Below are 16,385 nucleotides of genomic sequence, written 5' to 3'. Positions count from 1 at the left end.
TTCCAAAGTTCTGTCTTACCAGATTTGCTTTGGTCTCCAAACATTTCTGGTCAAGTCCAGCAGGTAGGTCCACCTGGAGGTTTACACCCAGGAAGGATGTAAGCATGTAGTTGCCAAATACGAAAAAGGGCCATTAGCGTGGACTTTTTTTCTTTGGATACACAAAGCTCATTTCAACCTCAGGGCCTTTGCATGTGTTCCATCATCGCTGCCTGGAACACAATTCTATAGACCTGGTCAAATCCCACTTCTGCTTCAGGTCTCAGTTTAAGTGCCATTTTTTAGGAAATCTTTCCAGATTCCTCTGGACTTAGAAAAATGCCTTTGCTGAAGCCTGCCATAGTACCTTGTAATTTTCTTTGATTCCAACTAGCATGCTTGTATTTTCATGTTTGTCCATTTCATCTAACTTATCAAACGTATTGCTATAAGCCTGTTCACTCTCCCTTGTTAGGCTTTTAATATCTGTGGGGTTTGTAGTGATGTCTCCTCTTTCATCCCTGATGATAGATATTTGTGTTTTTTCTCTTTTTTTCTTGATTAGCTTTGCTAGGGGTTAATCAGTTTTATTAATCTTTTCCAAGTACCAACTTTTGGCTTTGTTGTTTTCTCTATCTTCAGTTTTCTATTTCATTATTTTGTTCTTTCTTCCAGTTACCATGTGTTTAATTGGCTCTTCTTTTCCTAGCTTCTTTTTTTTAAAATTTATTATTTATTTTTTTGGCTGCATTGGGTCTTCACTGCTGCACGTGGGCTTTCTCTAGTTGCGGCGAGCGGGGGCTACTCTTCGTTGTGGTGCGCGGGCTTCTCATTGCAGTGGCTTCTCTTGTTGCGTAGCACGCGCTCTAGGCGTGCGGGCGTCAGTAGTTGTAGAGCACGGGCTCAGTAGTTGTGGCTTGCGGGCTCTAGAGCGCAGGCTCAGTAGTTGAGGCGCACAGGCTTAGTTGCTCTGCAGCATGTGGGATCTTCCTGGACCAGGGCTCAAATCCGTGTCCCCTGCATTGGCAGGCGGATTCTTAACCACTGCGCCACCAGGGAAGTCCCTATAACCTGGAATTTTGAATTCAGAAATAGCCACACATACCTGTATTGGTCAGCTGACACACAGATTATGCCCTTAAGAGACAGGACTGAGGAGTCATGGGCAGGGTGAAGGGAAAGCAATGACGGATGGTGACTCCCTGGGGTCAGGGAACTGTTAGCAGCCAGTTGTTGGGTTGCTGAAGTTGCTGGGGAGAAAACAGTTCTGGAACTTGGAGAGAGCTGGAGTTACAAGCTTTGGTGGAAAGATGCAGACCAACAGGGTAGGAGCCAGGGAATAGATACCTAGACCTTCCTTTCCTTCGGCCCTCAGATATCCTACCAGGGCTGAACCCAACTGGAAATAAGAGGAAAAGGAAGCCAAGTTGACCCGGTGTGTAGATACCAGCTCCCTGCCTCCCACTGCGAAGCAGTACAGGGAATGGTAGAGAACAGCTCTGGTGGGGCAAACAAACACAACTACTTCAAAATGTCCAAGTAGTGAGTCTGCCCAGCACATGGTCTTGTAATCTTTTGGTTATAATTTCAGGGGATTCCTGACCTCCAGAAGCCAGTCTGCTAACTCCCCATGGTTATAAGAACCCCAGGCTAAGATCCTAGGCCAACATTACAAACTGAAGAGGGACTCTGTATGATGTGGCCTCTGCCGAAGGCTCCCATCTCTTCTCTGGCTACTTCTCTCACCCACCCCACCCTCATCTCCCTTCTGCCTCTTGAAGTCTCTGAGAGCCTTTGACCTCAGAGCACTGTTCTTTTCTGCTTGCCTCTTCTCCCTTCTATTTCAAACCTGAGCTTCAATGCCACCTTCTTGGGGAATCTCTCCGACTCCATCCAGGTGAGATGAACCATCCCCACCTACCCACCTAGCATTTACTTCTCAGTGCCTCTGACTTCCTGAAATCATTTAGTGGAGGAGCACTGGAATGACAGCTCCATGAGGACATTGTCTGTTTTATTCACAGTGTCACTCAGTAAATTTTATTGAATACTTGGGGAGGGGGATGGTTTTGTTTAATTGAGGGAAACAAGAATCACCCATTCACCCCAGACAACAGTGAAAATGGCAGAGCTCGTAGCTCCATGGGCCTCTACCTCCACCGAAACATCGACCAACTGAGCAGAAGTGGTAAGAATTAACTTTATCCAAACTCTGGAAAACAGCTCAATGTTGATGCCAACCAAGGAAATGCTGAATCAAGAAGAGGCAACTTGATCATGGCAGGAAAGCTTTTTATGGTGTTTTCCCTGCCCTTCCTCATCTCCTTTCCCAGCACAGTGGAGGACTTGAAGACAGCAGCCTGTGTCTTCAAGTGAAGTATAGGGCCCTGGTCCCCAGTTTCTAAGGGAGCAGAGCAGCCCTCGTTCTCACAGTATTGTGTGTGTCTGTTCTAAGATGTCTGGGGGTTACCTGAGGGACTGCCTCAAGGTGCTTGTCTGTTTAACTCAGAACACATTCTTGGAAAACACAGTTCTCTGGGGCACAAGATTACAACTGACTTACCAAAAGCTGGGAGGAAAAGCTGGGGCGAGAGTTTCTTTGGGTAATTAAGGCATTCAAAAGTACCCATACACACTGGGTAACTTAGAGAGCAATGTGCATGCCCAGGGCAGGACAAATGCTCAGAAAAGACCTGAGAAGACCCTACCCTTTCATCTCTGGCTGATTTCTAAACTTGGTGCAAACAGGAAGAGAAGACTAAGGCAGAGTTATAAACACCCAGGTGAAGTATGGATGTGCCCCAGCAGAGACTGGCAAAGAGTGGGAGAGGTTTTTCATTGTTTTTCTTTCTTCCTTTTCCATTCCATAATATATGAATCAACACCACCCCAATTTAAAAATGTACAAAAGACTTGAACAAACATTTTTCCAAAGAAGATATACAAGTGGCCAATGAGCACATGAAAGGATGCTCAATATCATTAGGAAAATGCAAATCAAAACCACCATGAGCTTTCGGGAGTTCCCCGGTGGCCTAGTGGTTAGGATTCCGGGCTTTCCCTGTTGTTGCCAGGGTTCAATTCCTGGTCGGGGAACTGAGATCCCACAAGCTGTTTGGCACAGCCAAAAAACCCAAAAAACCAAAATCACTATGAGCTTTCAGAGACTGTGAAGCTGAGAAGATCCCAGGGCCGGGAGAAGGATGTCAGATATCACTGTCCTCCCAGCTCTAAGGCCCTCTCCCGATGCCCCTCAATAAAATGGCTTGATCCCCCAAAAAGAAACAAACAAACCACTATGAGATACCACTTCACATCCATTAGGAGGGACATACTAAAAATAAAATAGAAAATAACAAGTGTTGATGAGGATGTGGAAAAATTGGGACCCTCGTACATGGTTGGTGGGAATGTAAAACGGTGCAGCCACTGTGGGAAAGTTCGGCAGTTCCTCAAACAGTTAAGCATAGAATTACCATATGACCCAGCAATTTCACTCCTAGGAATACACCATAAAGAACTGAAGGCAGATACTCAAAATACACATGTTCTTAGCAGCACTACTCACGACAGCCAAAAGGTGGAAACAACCCAAGTGTCCAACAGATACCTACACAATGGAATACTACTCAGCTATAAAAAGGAATTAAATACTGATATTATGAACATTAAAAACATGCTAAGTGAAAGAAGCCAGACACATCCCATTTATATGAAATACCCAGAATTGCTAATTCCATAGAGGAAGATTGGTTGCCAGAAGCTGGGGTGAAGGGGGAATGAGGAATAATTGCTTAATGGGTACAGGGTCTCCTTCTAGGCTGATGAAATGTTTTGGAAGTGGGTAGAAGTAGTGGCTGCACAACATTGTGAACATACTAAATGCCACTCCACTGGGTTGTTCACTTAAAATTATTAATCTAATGCAATGTGAAATTCATCTCATTAAAAAAAAAAAGTTATCACTCGTTCTCCACAACTACTTCAAAATGTCCAAGTAGTGAGTCTGAATGATAGACAAACTTGGAACGAAAAGGAGTACGAAGCGTGATCATACATAAACTTTGACATTACAAAGTGTTACTTCCCCAAGCTCTCCAAACGCCAAAAACAGTTGACAGCCACCAGCTGTATTCGAAGAGTAATTACCACCACCTGCCAACCTCTCTCAGGCCTATCTTGAAAGACTCAGAATTTCCATCTGAGCATTTTTCTTATGTTTAGATGGAATCACCAGAGTCCACTTCTCCAGCGACATCTTTGATTATCTGCTTAGGTCGCCTCCAAATCCTCTAAGCCAGACTGAGGGAGAGGTTAATTGGCGGCATGCCCAAGGAAGGGCGATAAACCTGGAATATAACGGATAATATTTACTAAGGGCCTATGATATGCCATGCACTAAACAAGCATCTCACTTAATCGTCACAACAGCCCAGTGAAGGAGGACTAGTATCACCCGCCCCCGCCTTTTCTTTAAATATGTATTTGGTTGCGCCAGGTCTTAGTTGCGGCAGGTGGGCTCCTTAGTTGCGGCACGCAAACTCTTAGTTGCAGCATGCACGTGGGATCTAGTTCCCTGACCAGGGATGGAACCCGGGCCCCCTGCACTGGGAGCGCCGAGTCTTAACCACTGAGCCACCAGGGAAGTCCCCACACCCCTTTTATGGATGTGAAAAGTGAGGCTCAGCAGAGTGATGCCTCAAGTAAAGCGTGAGGCGTGCTTTGAACTAGGCAACCTGCCTCCCAAACCCACAGTCTCTTCTCCTCTCTTCTCTTCTGACGCTAAGCACCTCGGCTGTTATTCTTCTTACCCTGGGCCACTTCAATCACTGTTTACCTTCTAGCCCTCGAGTTTGAGGCCATTGGGGTGCAGGGCGGGGCCAAGCCGCCGTGCTAACTATATGCAAGAAATGCGGGGCGCTCACTATAGACCAGGTCTCATCTCAATTCTCATCACCTCTAATTCACAAACGAGGAAACTGATAAAGTGACGGTTCTAAGGCGCCAAGGAATGAGTGGTTAGGCATCCGACCCGGGACCAAACTCACAGACCTGGCACAAGTCGCCCCCCACGTTAACATAAAAGGGTCTCCGCCCACCCTAGCTGACCCTTTCTAGACGAGCCCTACGGGTCGCGTGCAGGGCCATGCGCTATCTCTATTTCCGATCCGCTACACCCAGGCTGGATCGCACAATCCTCGTCGCGCGCGGGGTACTCTGGGAAAACCGCAGGAAAGACCCGGCCACCTCCACTACAGTTGTCTTAACTTTTGCCTGAGAAGAATGTACCATCGTGTCTTACTTTTGTACTTTTGCCCCCCCCCACCAGCATTTGAGACTAGAAGTGGAGACTTTGCAAAGAAAACGTCTGTAGAAAGTCGAGTGTTTTCAGGCGCATCAGTCATTCATTCGGGCAGCTATGCTCTCAGGGGGTCCTTCACTCCTGGCTCCGCGGGCTTCGGACAACGGGCAGAAGCGGCTGCCAATGAGTCCCGCCGAGTAGCAGAGGGGGCAGGGCTAACTCTTTAAAGGAACCGCGACCTATTAGCAGACCAGAGGGTGACCCGGATGATGGCGGCCGGCGCGGCCTTAGCCTTGGCCCTGTGGCTACTATTGCCGCCAGTGGGGGTGGGAGGGGCAGGGCCCCCGCCGATCCAGGACGGCGAGTTCACGTTCCTACTGCCTGCGGGGCGGAAGCAATGTTTCTATCAGTCCGCGCCGGCCAATGCAAGCCTTGAGATTGAGTACCAGGTAGAGTGTCCCGGGCCGTAGAGCGAGCGGAGCCAGGGAGAGAGGGCGTGGCCATACAGACCAAGCAATGCATGCATTGAAGAGGGAAGGAGGAGGAGCCCGTGCGTAGGAGCGCGGGGGCGGAGCCAGGGAGAGCTAAGCGGAGGGGGCGGGGACAGCGCGTGGGAGCGGAAGAGATGGGAATGGAAGAAGGCGGGGCTAGAGTGGGGCAGCGGAGAGGAGGGGCCATCGGGAGAATGAGGGAGCCCTTCAGAAGGCAGGACCCTCAAGGGTGGGCGTGGCCAAAAGGGTTTGGTCGATTGCGGGAGTTGCAAGGCGAGACCAGAATGCTGTACAAGAAAGGGCGTGGCCAACCTGAGAATTTCTCGGGGGTTGGGCTAAGAGAAGAAGGCTGGGCTCCGTCATCTCATTTGGGGTGTGGCCAAGCCGGGACGTGGTCTCTAGGGGGGGCGTGACCAGATAAAAGAGCCGGTCCTGAGGCCATCAAATCAATGGGGGCGGAGCCAAGGCAAGGGGCGCGGCCAGAGGCACGGGAGAGGGGCGGGACTGGCTTGCAGGTGTAGGTGTCGGAGCTCAGGTAGGCCCCTGGTGGTGGTCGGTACGGGTCTGTGCGGGTCGGCCGAGCCCTGGCCTTCTCTGGCAGGTGCCCTTGGCCTACCCCTAGCCCTCCACCCGCTCTTACCTGCCCCCCAGGTGATCGGAGGTGCTGGGCTGGACGTGGATTTCACTCTGGAGAGCCCTCAGGGAGTGCTGCTGGTCAGTGAGTCCCGCAAGGCAGACGGTGTGCACACGTGAGTTAAGTCCTGCTGGCTGCCCAGGTTCAGTTACAGCCCTGCCCCTCACCAGCGGCCTCGGGTTACCACCCTGCCTGCCTTGAAAAGTCTGGCTGGCCGGCCACTCAGGGTCATGTCTGTGTGTCTGTCTGCCCAGGGTGGAGCCCACGGAGGCCGGGGATTACAAGCTGTGCTTTGACAACTCCTTCAGCACCATCTCAGAGAAGCTGGTGTTCTTTGAACTCATCTTTGACAGCCTGCAGGATGATGAGGAGGTGGAGGGTTGGGCAGAGGCTGTGGAGCCCGAGGAGATGCTGGATGTCAAGATGGAGGACATCAAGGTGCGCCCAGGCCAAGCTGGGGCCACTCCTCCCAGATCTCTGGCATTGGACCCTACCCTCTCACCTTGACTGGGGTCCGCCTTGGCCTGACCCTGCCTTTCCTACATACTGGTGCCCCCAACCTAGTAACAGTAGAACATTTCTAGGTGTAAACCTTGTTCTAAGGGCTTAAATAACTTATTAAATCTCCATAACCACCTTATATGTAGGGAGTGTGCTCTAATTATCCCCCATTTTACAGTTGGGGAAACTGATGCACAAGAGGGCTAAGTAACTCTTCTAAGGCCACACAGCCAGCAACTGACAGAGCCAATATCTGAACCCAAGCAGTCTGGCTTCACCTACTGCTATTTATTAACCACTAATATGTTCTTTATACTTAATTAGGCACTCAGGAATTTCCCTGGCAGTCCAGTGGTTAGGACTCCAAGCTTCCACTGCCAGGGGCCGGGGTTTGATCCCTGGTTGGGGAACCAAGGTCCCGCAAGCCATGCGGTACGGCCAAAAACAAAATTAGGCCTTCAATTCTCATGGCAACTCTGAGGTTTAATTCTGAGGAGGAAACTGAGGCCCAGAGAGGTTATTTACTTGCTTATGGTCACACAGCCATTGAGTGGCAGAGGGATTTAGACTCAGGCAGCCTGGCCACTGAGTCTGTGCTCTCAGCTGCCTCTCCCTCTCCCCCCAAACATGAACTCTCACCCCGTTCTGCAGGACAAAACCTTGACCTCCTTCTCCTTCTGTGCCATAGGAGTCCATCGAGACCATGAGGATCCGGCTTGAGCGCAGCATCCAAATGCTGACTCTGCTGCGGGCCTTTGAGGCACGTGACCGCAACCTGCAAGAGGGCAACCTGGAGCGGGTCAACTTCTGGTCTGCTGTGAACGTGGCTGTGTTGCTGCTCGTGGCTGTGCTGCAAGTCTGCACGCTCAAGCGCTTCTTTCAAGACAAGCGGCCCGTGCCTACGTAGCCCACTGCCGTGGAAGAACAGGCGAAAGGAAGAGCAGCAAGGCGCATGCGTGTGAGACTTAGTCGGGGGTGGGGTCCCTTCCCCAGCTTAGTTTTCTACGGGAGGGGAGGTTGTGCAGTTCAGGCCTGAGGTGTGGGTCCCCCTGCACCTCCTCCCTTCAGGGGCTGGGTAGGGAATACCAGCTGGCTTGCAGACATGGACGCTCCAGGAGGGGTGGCTTAGCACCCGGAAATTGTGCATGGGGGGGCACTGCAGCGTTCGAATGCAACCCTTGCGTTTTCTGGCCCTGCCTCTGTCCCCTACTGTAAAACGTGCCTTAGCCGGAGCCTTCCAGCCTGCGCCAGCCCTACGCGGTACGGACGGGGCCCAGGAAGCAAACTCCCCCTTCCCTCCCCACTGGCCCTCCAAGCCAGGTCCCGGTAGGAAGGGGCTTGCTGTGGGATGCCATGCCTCCCTTCTTCTCCTTGTGGCTCCGCCTGAGGGCTGTGCTACTGCTGGGGGTGGCCTGCTCGTGCTAGGGGCCGGGAAGGAGACGTGGCCGCAGTGTTCTTGCGAGAACAGTCACTTTATTGACAGGAAGGGGCCCGGCCCCTCGGCCCAGCTGGGGGCAGGCTGGGTGTGAGGTCTGGTAACAGAACTCCAGGAGCGGGGCCTCCAAGACCACCTGCCCCTCCCGCTGTCCCTGCAGGGGCCCCAGACAGGGCTGAGGGGTGGCCTCGGCCAAAGCCCGCACAGGAGCCTCATGGAACAAAGGGCAGTCTGGCCTGGGCACCAGAGTCAATAAATTATGGTCAGAAAAATCACAGAGCCTGGTGATTGGGGCTCAGGGACACCAGCCGGGACAGACCTGCCCCCAAGGGGGCAGCCAGGCAGGCGGGAGGGGTCTCCCACGAAGCTCAGAAGAAAGGTCGGGCAGGAGCCGATGGAGGTGGTCGCCTGGGCACAAGAGAAAAATCAGAAAAAGCAAAGCTTAACTGTGTCCCCGGCTGGGCTGGAAGGCCTGTGCCCCGAAGAGGGCGAAGGGGGCCTCTGGGGAAAGTCCTCAGGAGACTGCGGGTGGGGAGGGGGCCTGACTGCGGCACAGTCTGGGGCGCAGGGCCAGGAGGCCCTCACCCCTCAGTAACTGCAACGCCTGCCGCAGGCCCCCGTCCTGGCCTCTGTAACCAGTGCCGTCTGGGGTGCAGGTGGGGGGACAGCCAGGCCTGTGTGTGTGGCTGTGTGAATGTCTGCTCCTACTCCTGAAGTGTTAAGGCAAGTAAAAGCTCTCCCCTCCAGAAGTGAACCCTCTCCCCAAGAGCAGTGCCGTTGGGGGTGCAGGGGGAAGGGGGAAGGCCAGCAGCCCCCGTCCTCAGCCTGAAGGTCAACACAAAAGGCCCACACAGCAGCCACCAGAAGCGTCTTCCCTTTATTTTAGTTTATTAATAGGATACAGAGTGCAGGCACTTACAGTGGTCAAACCGAGCGAGCGAGAAGGTCTGCTCACAGAGAGGCCACCTGGGCCCGACCCGTGGGGGAGGCCTGAGTGGGAGCCCAGAGGCCCCCGAAGCTTCCCCACCCACTCAGCCCTGAGCCCAGGCTGCCCCGGGGACCCAGGAGGAGGAGATGGCCCAGGGAGGAGAGAGCGAGGTTGGCCGGGCCGAGTGTTCCGGACCTGGGAAAGGCACCTCCGGCAGCCGAGGCTGGGCCGTGCAGTTAATACGGCCAAGGAAGGAATATGTACAACTTGGGCGGGCGGGTAGCGCTGGGCCCACTGGGCCTGGCTCGCCGCTGGGAGCTCCCACTGCTGAGAAGCAGACACACTCCTTGTGCCCCAGCAAGGACTGGGGGTATGGACACCCTCGGTGCCGTTTCTAGAAAGCCTGGCCTACTCAGGCTTTCCTGGCCAGAGAAGCCCCTGGGTGAGCACCGCCACCCCGGCCTGGACCCCTCATTCAAGATGGCACTCAGGACGCAGCTGCCTCCTCTACTACCTGAGACCCCATCCCCCAAAGTGCAACACCCCGGCTCCCCTCATCCTGGGGCTCCAGGGCCCCTCCATTCAGTGCTGTGTCCAGCTGGGGATGGGGGCCAGGCCAGCCCCTGACCGGGGCCAGGGTTAGGGAAGAGTCAGGGGCTGCCTGCAGGGAGCCTGGTCCCGCGTGGGGACTGGAAGGCCAGGGGTGGCGGTGGATGGGCCCGGACCACCGAAGCTCCTGCACCGAGGGTCCTGCTCGAGGACCCCCGAGAACATGCTGCCCGCAGCCTAGTCGAGCAGGGATGGCTCGGCTGGGCGGATAATGGTAGGCCGGCTGGGCGCAGCAGGGGGTCTTCTGCTGCAAAGAGAATAGAGATAGACGGGGAAGGGGAGGGGGCAGTGAGGCCGGAAGCAGGGCAAGGAGGAGGACCCAGGCCCCACCACCGCTGCCCCAGGCTGCTGCCCGAAGCTGGCTGCTCCTCTAAAGGCTGCTCGGGTGCTGGAAAGGAGTGTGCCAAGCCTGGACATCAGTACCCCTGCCATTACTCCCTTACTCTGTGACCCTGGGCAAGTCCCCCGCCCGCCCTGGACCTCAGGTTACTCACAGGAGAAGTAGGGAGGAAAGACCCTGGCCTGCAGGGTGGGGAGAGGCAGGGCTGGGGCGGGCGCAGTGACCGACGTGCATATCCTCAGAAAGGGGACAGGTGAAAACCGGAAGGGGCCCCGTGGGAGGGGACCCAAGCTACGTGGTGGGCCCATTTGCTCACAAAGAGGACAGGCCCGAGAGCCTGGGAGTCACCCTGACTCCACCACTCCGTGAATTTGGCCTCTCTGAGTCTCAGTTTCCCCACCAGCCCAATGGGGATGCCAGTGACTCCTCTGCTCCCTGCAGGGCACAGGCTGGTGGCTCTAGGTGGCAGGCAGCGAGGGGGTCCAGCCTTACCTGGGCACTCCAGGGGGGATGCCGGGTGGAATCCGAGCTGGCCGAGATGGGATCTGAGGCGGGGCTGAGAAGGGGTCATTGTTGGCAAACACGCTGGGGTGGGGTCCGGGCCGGGATGGGATGGGGGGCGCTGAGAAGGAGGCTGCTGCCCCCACCGGCACAGGAATCAGGGGGGGCCCCGGGGTGGGGCCCCTCACTGCTGGGGGCCGGCCTGGGGGGTGCATGCTGGACACAGGCCGGCGCTGCGGAGTGGGGCTGTGGAGGAAGGAGAGGGTGTGAGCTGAAGATGGGGGGTGGCAGCACTGGCCGCATCCGTGTGGCCGCGGAAGCCCGAGGCGGGGCGTGGGGTGCTGGCCACGGTGGCCTCCTCTGTAACATGGGCTGGCACCAGCTACCACCCAGCCAGATGCAGGTGACTGCCCGGTCCTGGGCGTGGGGCAGCGCAGATACACTGGGCCCCTCCGTCCAGCCCCAAGACCTGAGCCAGGGCGCAGCACCTGTCCTTAGCTGCGAAGGGCTCCTGCTTCCCTCTGGCCTCGTTCCCGTGGGCATTCCCCTCTCACTGGCCCCATTCGGGCCTCCCCCGCTCCTCTAATCCCCCCTCTATAGCCAAAGATCCTTTCAGAGCCCAGCCCTGCCCTTCAGATCAGGTCCAAATGCCTCCAGAGGCTGCAGGGCCCAAAGGCCTCTGTCCCAGGTGCCCCCCCCCACCCTGCCCAAGGCTCCCCTCTGGGGCCAAGCACTTGATGCCCCTCAGGCTGGTTGCTGTGCCCTCTCCCCGAGGAACTCCAAGGCTCCCCAAGGGCTCAGGAGGGCTGGCACCTTCTGAGATTTCCCTGACCAATCCTCTCTCCTCCCACTATCTGTCCTGTCACTGGTTAGATGTCCCTGCCCAATGCTCTGACTTGCCCATGCCAGGGCCTTATTTCCATCTCAGCTCCAGGGTGGACAGGGCGGGGGATGCTGGTTACACCCTCCACGTGTCCCTCCAGTTCCCCCTCGCCCGCCATTCTCAGCTATGCTCTATGCCCCAGGAGGCTCACCCGTATGGCCGGGGTTGCCCAGGCCCCTTGCCCTCTCTGGCTTCTGTTTGGGGCTTAACCAATGGAAGGCACCAGGAGACAGGCAGGCCTTTAACCCTCTGTCTCCAGTCCCTTCAGGCCTAGGCGAGGAGGCAGTCCCACACTGTGGCTAGCCCTGGGTGCTGAGCCATCGGTGGTCGGGGCCCCCGCACCCCGCCCACCCGTGGGTTGTGCCCTGATGGACACATGGGGGCGTGGCAGGGGGTGGAGCTGGGATCCCGCAGGCAGCAGCCTCTGCAGCCTGCAGGCGACCAGGCCTCGCAGACCTGTGGCTGCTGGTGCTCTGGAGCCAGGTGTCATCAACGGGCGGGGGCACGGGTGTGGACACTGTGCTGGTGCTGATGTCCCCGATGATGCTGAGCGCCTCCTTGAGCGCGTGGTACATGCGCAGCATGTCGTCCCGCCGCTGGGCCTGGTCAGCCGACTCCTCCATGAGGCTGCTCTGGTCCGCCGATGAGTACAGGTACGCCAGCAGCTCATGGTGGATGAAGGCCTTCGTCTGAGGACAAGGGTTGGAGAGGTCAGGGCTTCCCACCACACCAGCCAAGAGCTCAGCCAGCCTTGCGAAGGGCCAGAAGAGCACCCAGCATGCTGGGCGGGGCTTCGTCTTTCACCTGACTGCAGAACGTGGGAGATACTTACAAGGAGGTGAGCTCTCCACTCAGTTGTCTCCCGAGTCCCTCAGGGGTGCTTGCAAGTGTTCTTCCAACCCATTTCATCAGATTCTTGTGAAACTTATTCCTAAAATCTTATCTTTTTTTACTTCCACATGGCTTGCGGGATCTTGGTCCCTGGACCAGGTGTTGAACCCAGGTCCTTGGCAGTGAAAATGCGGAGTCCTAACCACTAGAATGCCAGGGAATTCCTGAATCTTATCTCTTTTATTGCTATCTTTTCTCCCATTATATCTTTTTTTTTTGGCTGCATTGGGTCTTCGTCACTGTGTGTGGGCTTTTCCCTAGTTGTGGCGAGCAGGGGCTACGCTTTGTTGAGGTGCGTGGGCTTCTCATTGCGGTGGCTTCTCTAATGGAGCACGGGCTCTAGTAGTTGTGGCTCGCGGGCTCTAGAGATCAGGCTCAGAAGTTGTGATGCACGGGCTTAGTTGCTCCAGAGCATGTGGGATCTTCCCGGACCAAGGCTCGAACCAACGTCCCCTGCATTGGCAGGCGGATTCTTATCCACTGTGCCACCAGGGAAATCCCTTAGTTACTTTTCTTGGGGTTTCTAAGTATACATGTTCATGTTTACATACAAACAGTTTTTCCTATTCTTTTTGACGTTCACAGCTTTAAATTATTTTTCTTGGGATTTCCCTGGTGGCGCAGTGGTTAAGAATCCGCCTGCCAATGCAGGGGACATGGGTTTGATCCCTGGTCCGGGAAGATCCCACATGCCGCAGAGCAGCTGGGCTCCTGCACTACAATTACTGAGCCTGCGCTCTAGAGTCTGCGAGCCACAACTATTGAGACTGCGTGCCACAACTAACGAAGCCCGCACGCCTAGAGCCCGTGCTCTGCAACGAAGAGAAGCCACTGCAATGAGAAGCCCGTGCACTGTAACCAAGACCCAACACAGCCATAAATAAATAAATAATTTTTCTTGTCTAACTTCATTGCCTAGTCACCCTACAAGAAGATTAAATAAAAGTGGAAATAGCCAACTTGTTCTTGATTTTGGAGGGGATGCTTCCAGAGCTTCCCCGTTAAGGGCAAGAGTGGTTTTGAGACTGAAATATCAATTCAATGGATGTATGAGATCTCCTAAGAGAAGTCTCCTTCTACAATTGTCCTTTTAAGAATGGATGTCGGGGACTTCCCTGGTGGCGCAGTGGTTAAGAATCTGCCTGCCAATGCAGGGCACATGGGTTCAAGCCCTTGTCAGGAATATCCCACATGCTGCGGAGCAACTAAGCCTGTGTGCCACGACTACTGAGCCTGCGTTCTAGAGCCTGCGAGCCACAACTACTGAAGCCCGCGTGCCTGGAGCCTGTGCTCCGCAACAAGAGAAGCCACCGCAATGAGAAGCATGCGCACCGCAATGAAGAGCAGCCCCCACTCGCTGCAACTAGAGAAAGCCCACACGCAGCAACAAAGACCCAACGCAGCCAAAAATAAATAAATAAATTAATTTTAAAAAATGGATGTTGATCGCTAATTATAAGAGAAGTGCAAATTAAGACTACAATGAAGTATACCTCACACCAGTCAGAATGGCCATCATCAAAACGTCTACAAATAATAAATGCTGGAGAGAGTGTGGAGAAAAAGAACCCTCCTACACTGTGGGTGGGAATGTAAATTGGTGCAGCCACTATGGAAAACAGTATGGAAGTTCCTTAAAAAACTAAAAATGGAATTACCATATGACCCAGCAATCCCACTCCTGGGCATATGCCCAGACAAAACTATAACTGGAAAAGATACATGCACCCCTATGTTCACAGCAGCACTATTTACAATAGCCAAGACATCGAAGGAACCCAAGTGCCCATCGAGAGATGAATGGATAAAGAAAATGTGGTACATATATACAATGGAACACTACTCAGCCATAAAGAAGAATGGATATGATATCACTTATATGTGGAATCTAAAATATGATACTGGGCTTCCCTGGTGGCGCAGTGGTTGAGAGTCCGCCTGCCGATGCAGGGAACACGGGTTCGTGCCCCAGTCCGGGAAGATCCCACATGCCGCGGGGCGGCTGGGCCCGTGAGCCATGGCCGCTGAGCCTGCGCGTCCGGAGCCTGTGCTCCGCAACGGGAGAGGCCACAACAGTGAGAGGCCCACGTACCACAAAAAAAAACAAAAAACAATAAAATATGATACAAATGAATTCATTTATAAGACAGAAACAGACTCATAGACACAGAAAACAAACTTATGGTTACCAAAGGGGGAAAGGGTGGAGGGATGGATAAATTAGGAGTTTGGAATTAGCAGACACAAACTACTATATATAAAATAAACAACAATGTTCTACTGTATACTGCAGGGAACTATATTAAATATCCTATAATAAACTATAATGGAAAAGAACATGAAAAAAATACATATATGGATGGATGAATTTTCTCGAACTTTCAACACATACAAAGATGACAGTGCTGGATAGTTTTTCATTTGCGAACCACGTAAATACACTAGCTAGTCAAACATTTAAATTCTGAAAAATGAGTAAAAGGGAAAATAAAATATAACCTAAAGATACAGTGAAAACTCCTTTGTCCACTCTGGCCTCCTTAGGCCCCCTGAGTTCTCCCTCTAGGGAGCAACTGGTCACTAGGTCCTTGTACAAACTTCCAGATTCCTAGGCATATTACAGATAGACAAATAGATAATTTCCCTTCCGTTTTTACAAGGAGAACTGCTGGGTCAAAGCATACATGAATTTAGAAGTTCATAGCTGCAGCAAATCCCATCTATACGTGAACAAGGTACTAGGACACCCATGAAACTTAACACTGACCACCACTGAAGAAGAGACTGGGAAGAACGGAGTGAAAGGGAAGGGACATGGGATTTTTGCTTTAGACTCTGTCGTATTTAGAGGTTTTACAGTCACAACATAAACTGAACCTGGGTTACATAGCTTTCTGAGTGCCTAGTGCTGAGCCCAAGGCCTGAACCCTCCCAGCAGCCTGGAGGAGGAGACATCAGTACAGCTGCATTTCACCGAAGAGAAGCCTGATACCCTGAGAGGTTCAGGAGCCCCGGAGGTAGCAGGTAACACCCTGGGGTGAAGGCAGGCCGGGCTGCAGGCCACCAGGAGGTCACAGCTGGGGACAGACTCAGCCTGGGTTTGAATCCCACCCCTCACTCTTCTGAGTGACTTGGGTCAGGCTTCTTGACCTCTCTGGGCCTCTGTTTTCCTGTCTATAAAATGGGGATGATAGCAGGCCCTCTCCCAGGGTTACTGTAAGGCTGGAAAACTTTAGAGCAAATGCACAAGCGTGGTGATAGCTTCAATGACCCGATTAAACGGGGGTGTGAGCCCCATGTGTCTGTACCTTCTCATTTCCCAAGAGAGGCTGAGGATCCTGACTGTGATGTTTAAAAGGTGGTGAGACTCACTCTCATTTTTTTTTTTTTTGTGGTATGTGGACCTCTCACTTTTGTGGCCTCTCCCGTTGCAGACCACAGGCTCTGGACGCGCAGGCTCAGCGGCCATGGCTCACGGGCCCAGCCGCTCCGCGGCATGTGAGAACTTCCCAGACCGGGGCACGAACCCGTGTCCCCTGCATCGGCAGGCGGACTCTCAACCACTGCGCCACCAGGGAAGCCCTCACTCTCATTTCTGATTTTATACAGACTGTGATCAGCCCAAATCTGGCTGTGGCCGCCCCGTCTTGGGGGAAGGGGGACCTGGAGGGGCAGGCACTCACATTGTTGATCATGAGGTGCATGATGGTCTTTGGCATGAGGTCACGGATAGACTTGTTGATGATGGCCACATAGGAGTCCACCAGGTTGCGAATGGTCTCCACCTGCCGCTCCAGCTGCGGGTCCATGGAGAAGGTGTTCTCCTGGGCTCCGTCCTCATTTTCTGCCTGCAAGCGGGGAGGGGAGGCCATGAGGGGTGACTGCAGCCTG

At 53.8% G+C, this 16,385-nt stretch overlaps 2 protein-coding genes across 10 annotated transcripts in view; one reads left to right on the top strand and one right to left on the bottom strand.

Annotated features, from left to right (window-relative positions):
• The first annotated feature begins 5,441 nt into the window (after window positions 1–5,441).
• On the top strand, window positions 5,442–8,447 carry TMED1 (transmembrane p24 trafficking protein 1). The gene is made up of 4 exons (XM_060007758.1): window positions 5,442–5,730; window positions 6,424–6,521; window positions 6,661–6,844; window positions 7,596–8,447. Exons 1-4 carry the CDS (start codon window positions 5,548–5,550, stop codon window positions 7,812–7,814), a joined length of 684 nt encoding a protein of 227 aa, XP_059863741.1. The 5' UTR covers window positions 5,442–5,547; the 3' UTR covers window positions 7,815–8,447.
• A 178-nt stretch (window positions 8,448–8,625) lies between these two features.
• DNM2 (dynamin 2) overlaps window positions 8,626–16,385 on the bottom strand; it is a 93,447-nt gene continuing 85,687 nt past the window's right edge. For 4 of the 9 annotated variants that reach the window (XM_060007750.1, XM_060007753.1, XM_060007748.1 and 1 more), the window contains 4 exons: window positions 16,178–16,342; window positions 12,060–12,292; window positions 10,712–10,966; window positions 9,207–10,126 (listed from right to left, as the gene is read on the bottom strand). In XM_060007750.1, coding sequence (XP_059863733.1) covers window positions 10,057–10,126; window positions 10,712–10,966; window positions 12,060–12,292; window positions 16,178–16,342 — 723 coding nt within the window. In that variant the 3' untranslated portion in view covers window positions 9,207–10,056. Of the gene's footprint in view, window positions 8,751–9,206; window positions 10,127–10,711; window positions 10,967–12,059; window positions 12,293–16,177; window positions 16,343–16,385 lie in introns of those variants that run through there. The other 5 variants (XM_060007752.1, XM_060007751.1, XM_060007755.1 and 2 more) reach the window with 2 other exon arrangements.

This window comes from Delphinus delphis, chromosome 3 (genome assembly GCF_949987515.2).
Source record: "Delphinus delphis chromosome 3, mDelDel1.2, whole genome shotgun sequence".
NCBI classification, from domain to species: Eukaryota; Metazoa; Chordata; class Mammalia; order Artiodactyla; family Delphinidae; genus Delphinus; species Delphinus delphis.
The sequence above is the reverse complement of the archived record's forward strand: the minus strand, read 5'-3'. Positions and strand labels throughout refer to the sequence as shown.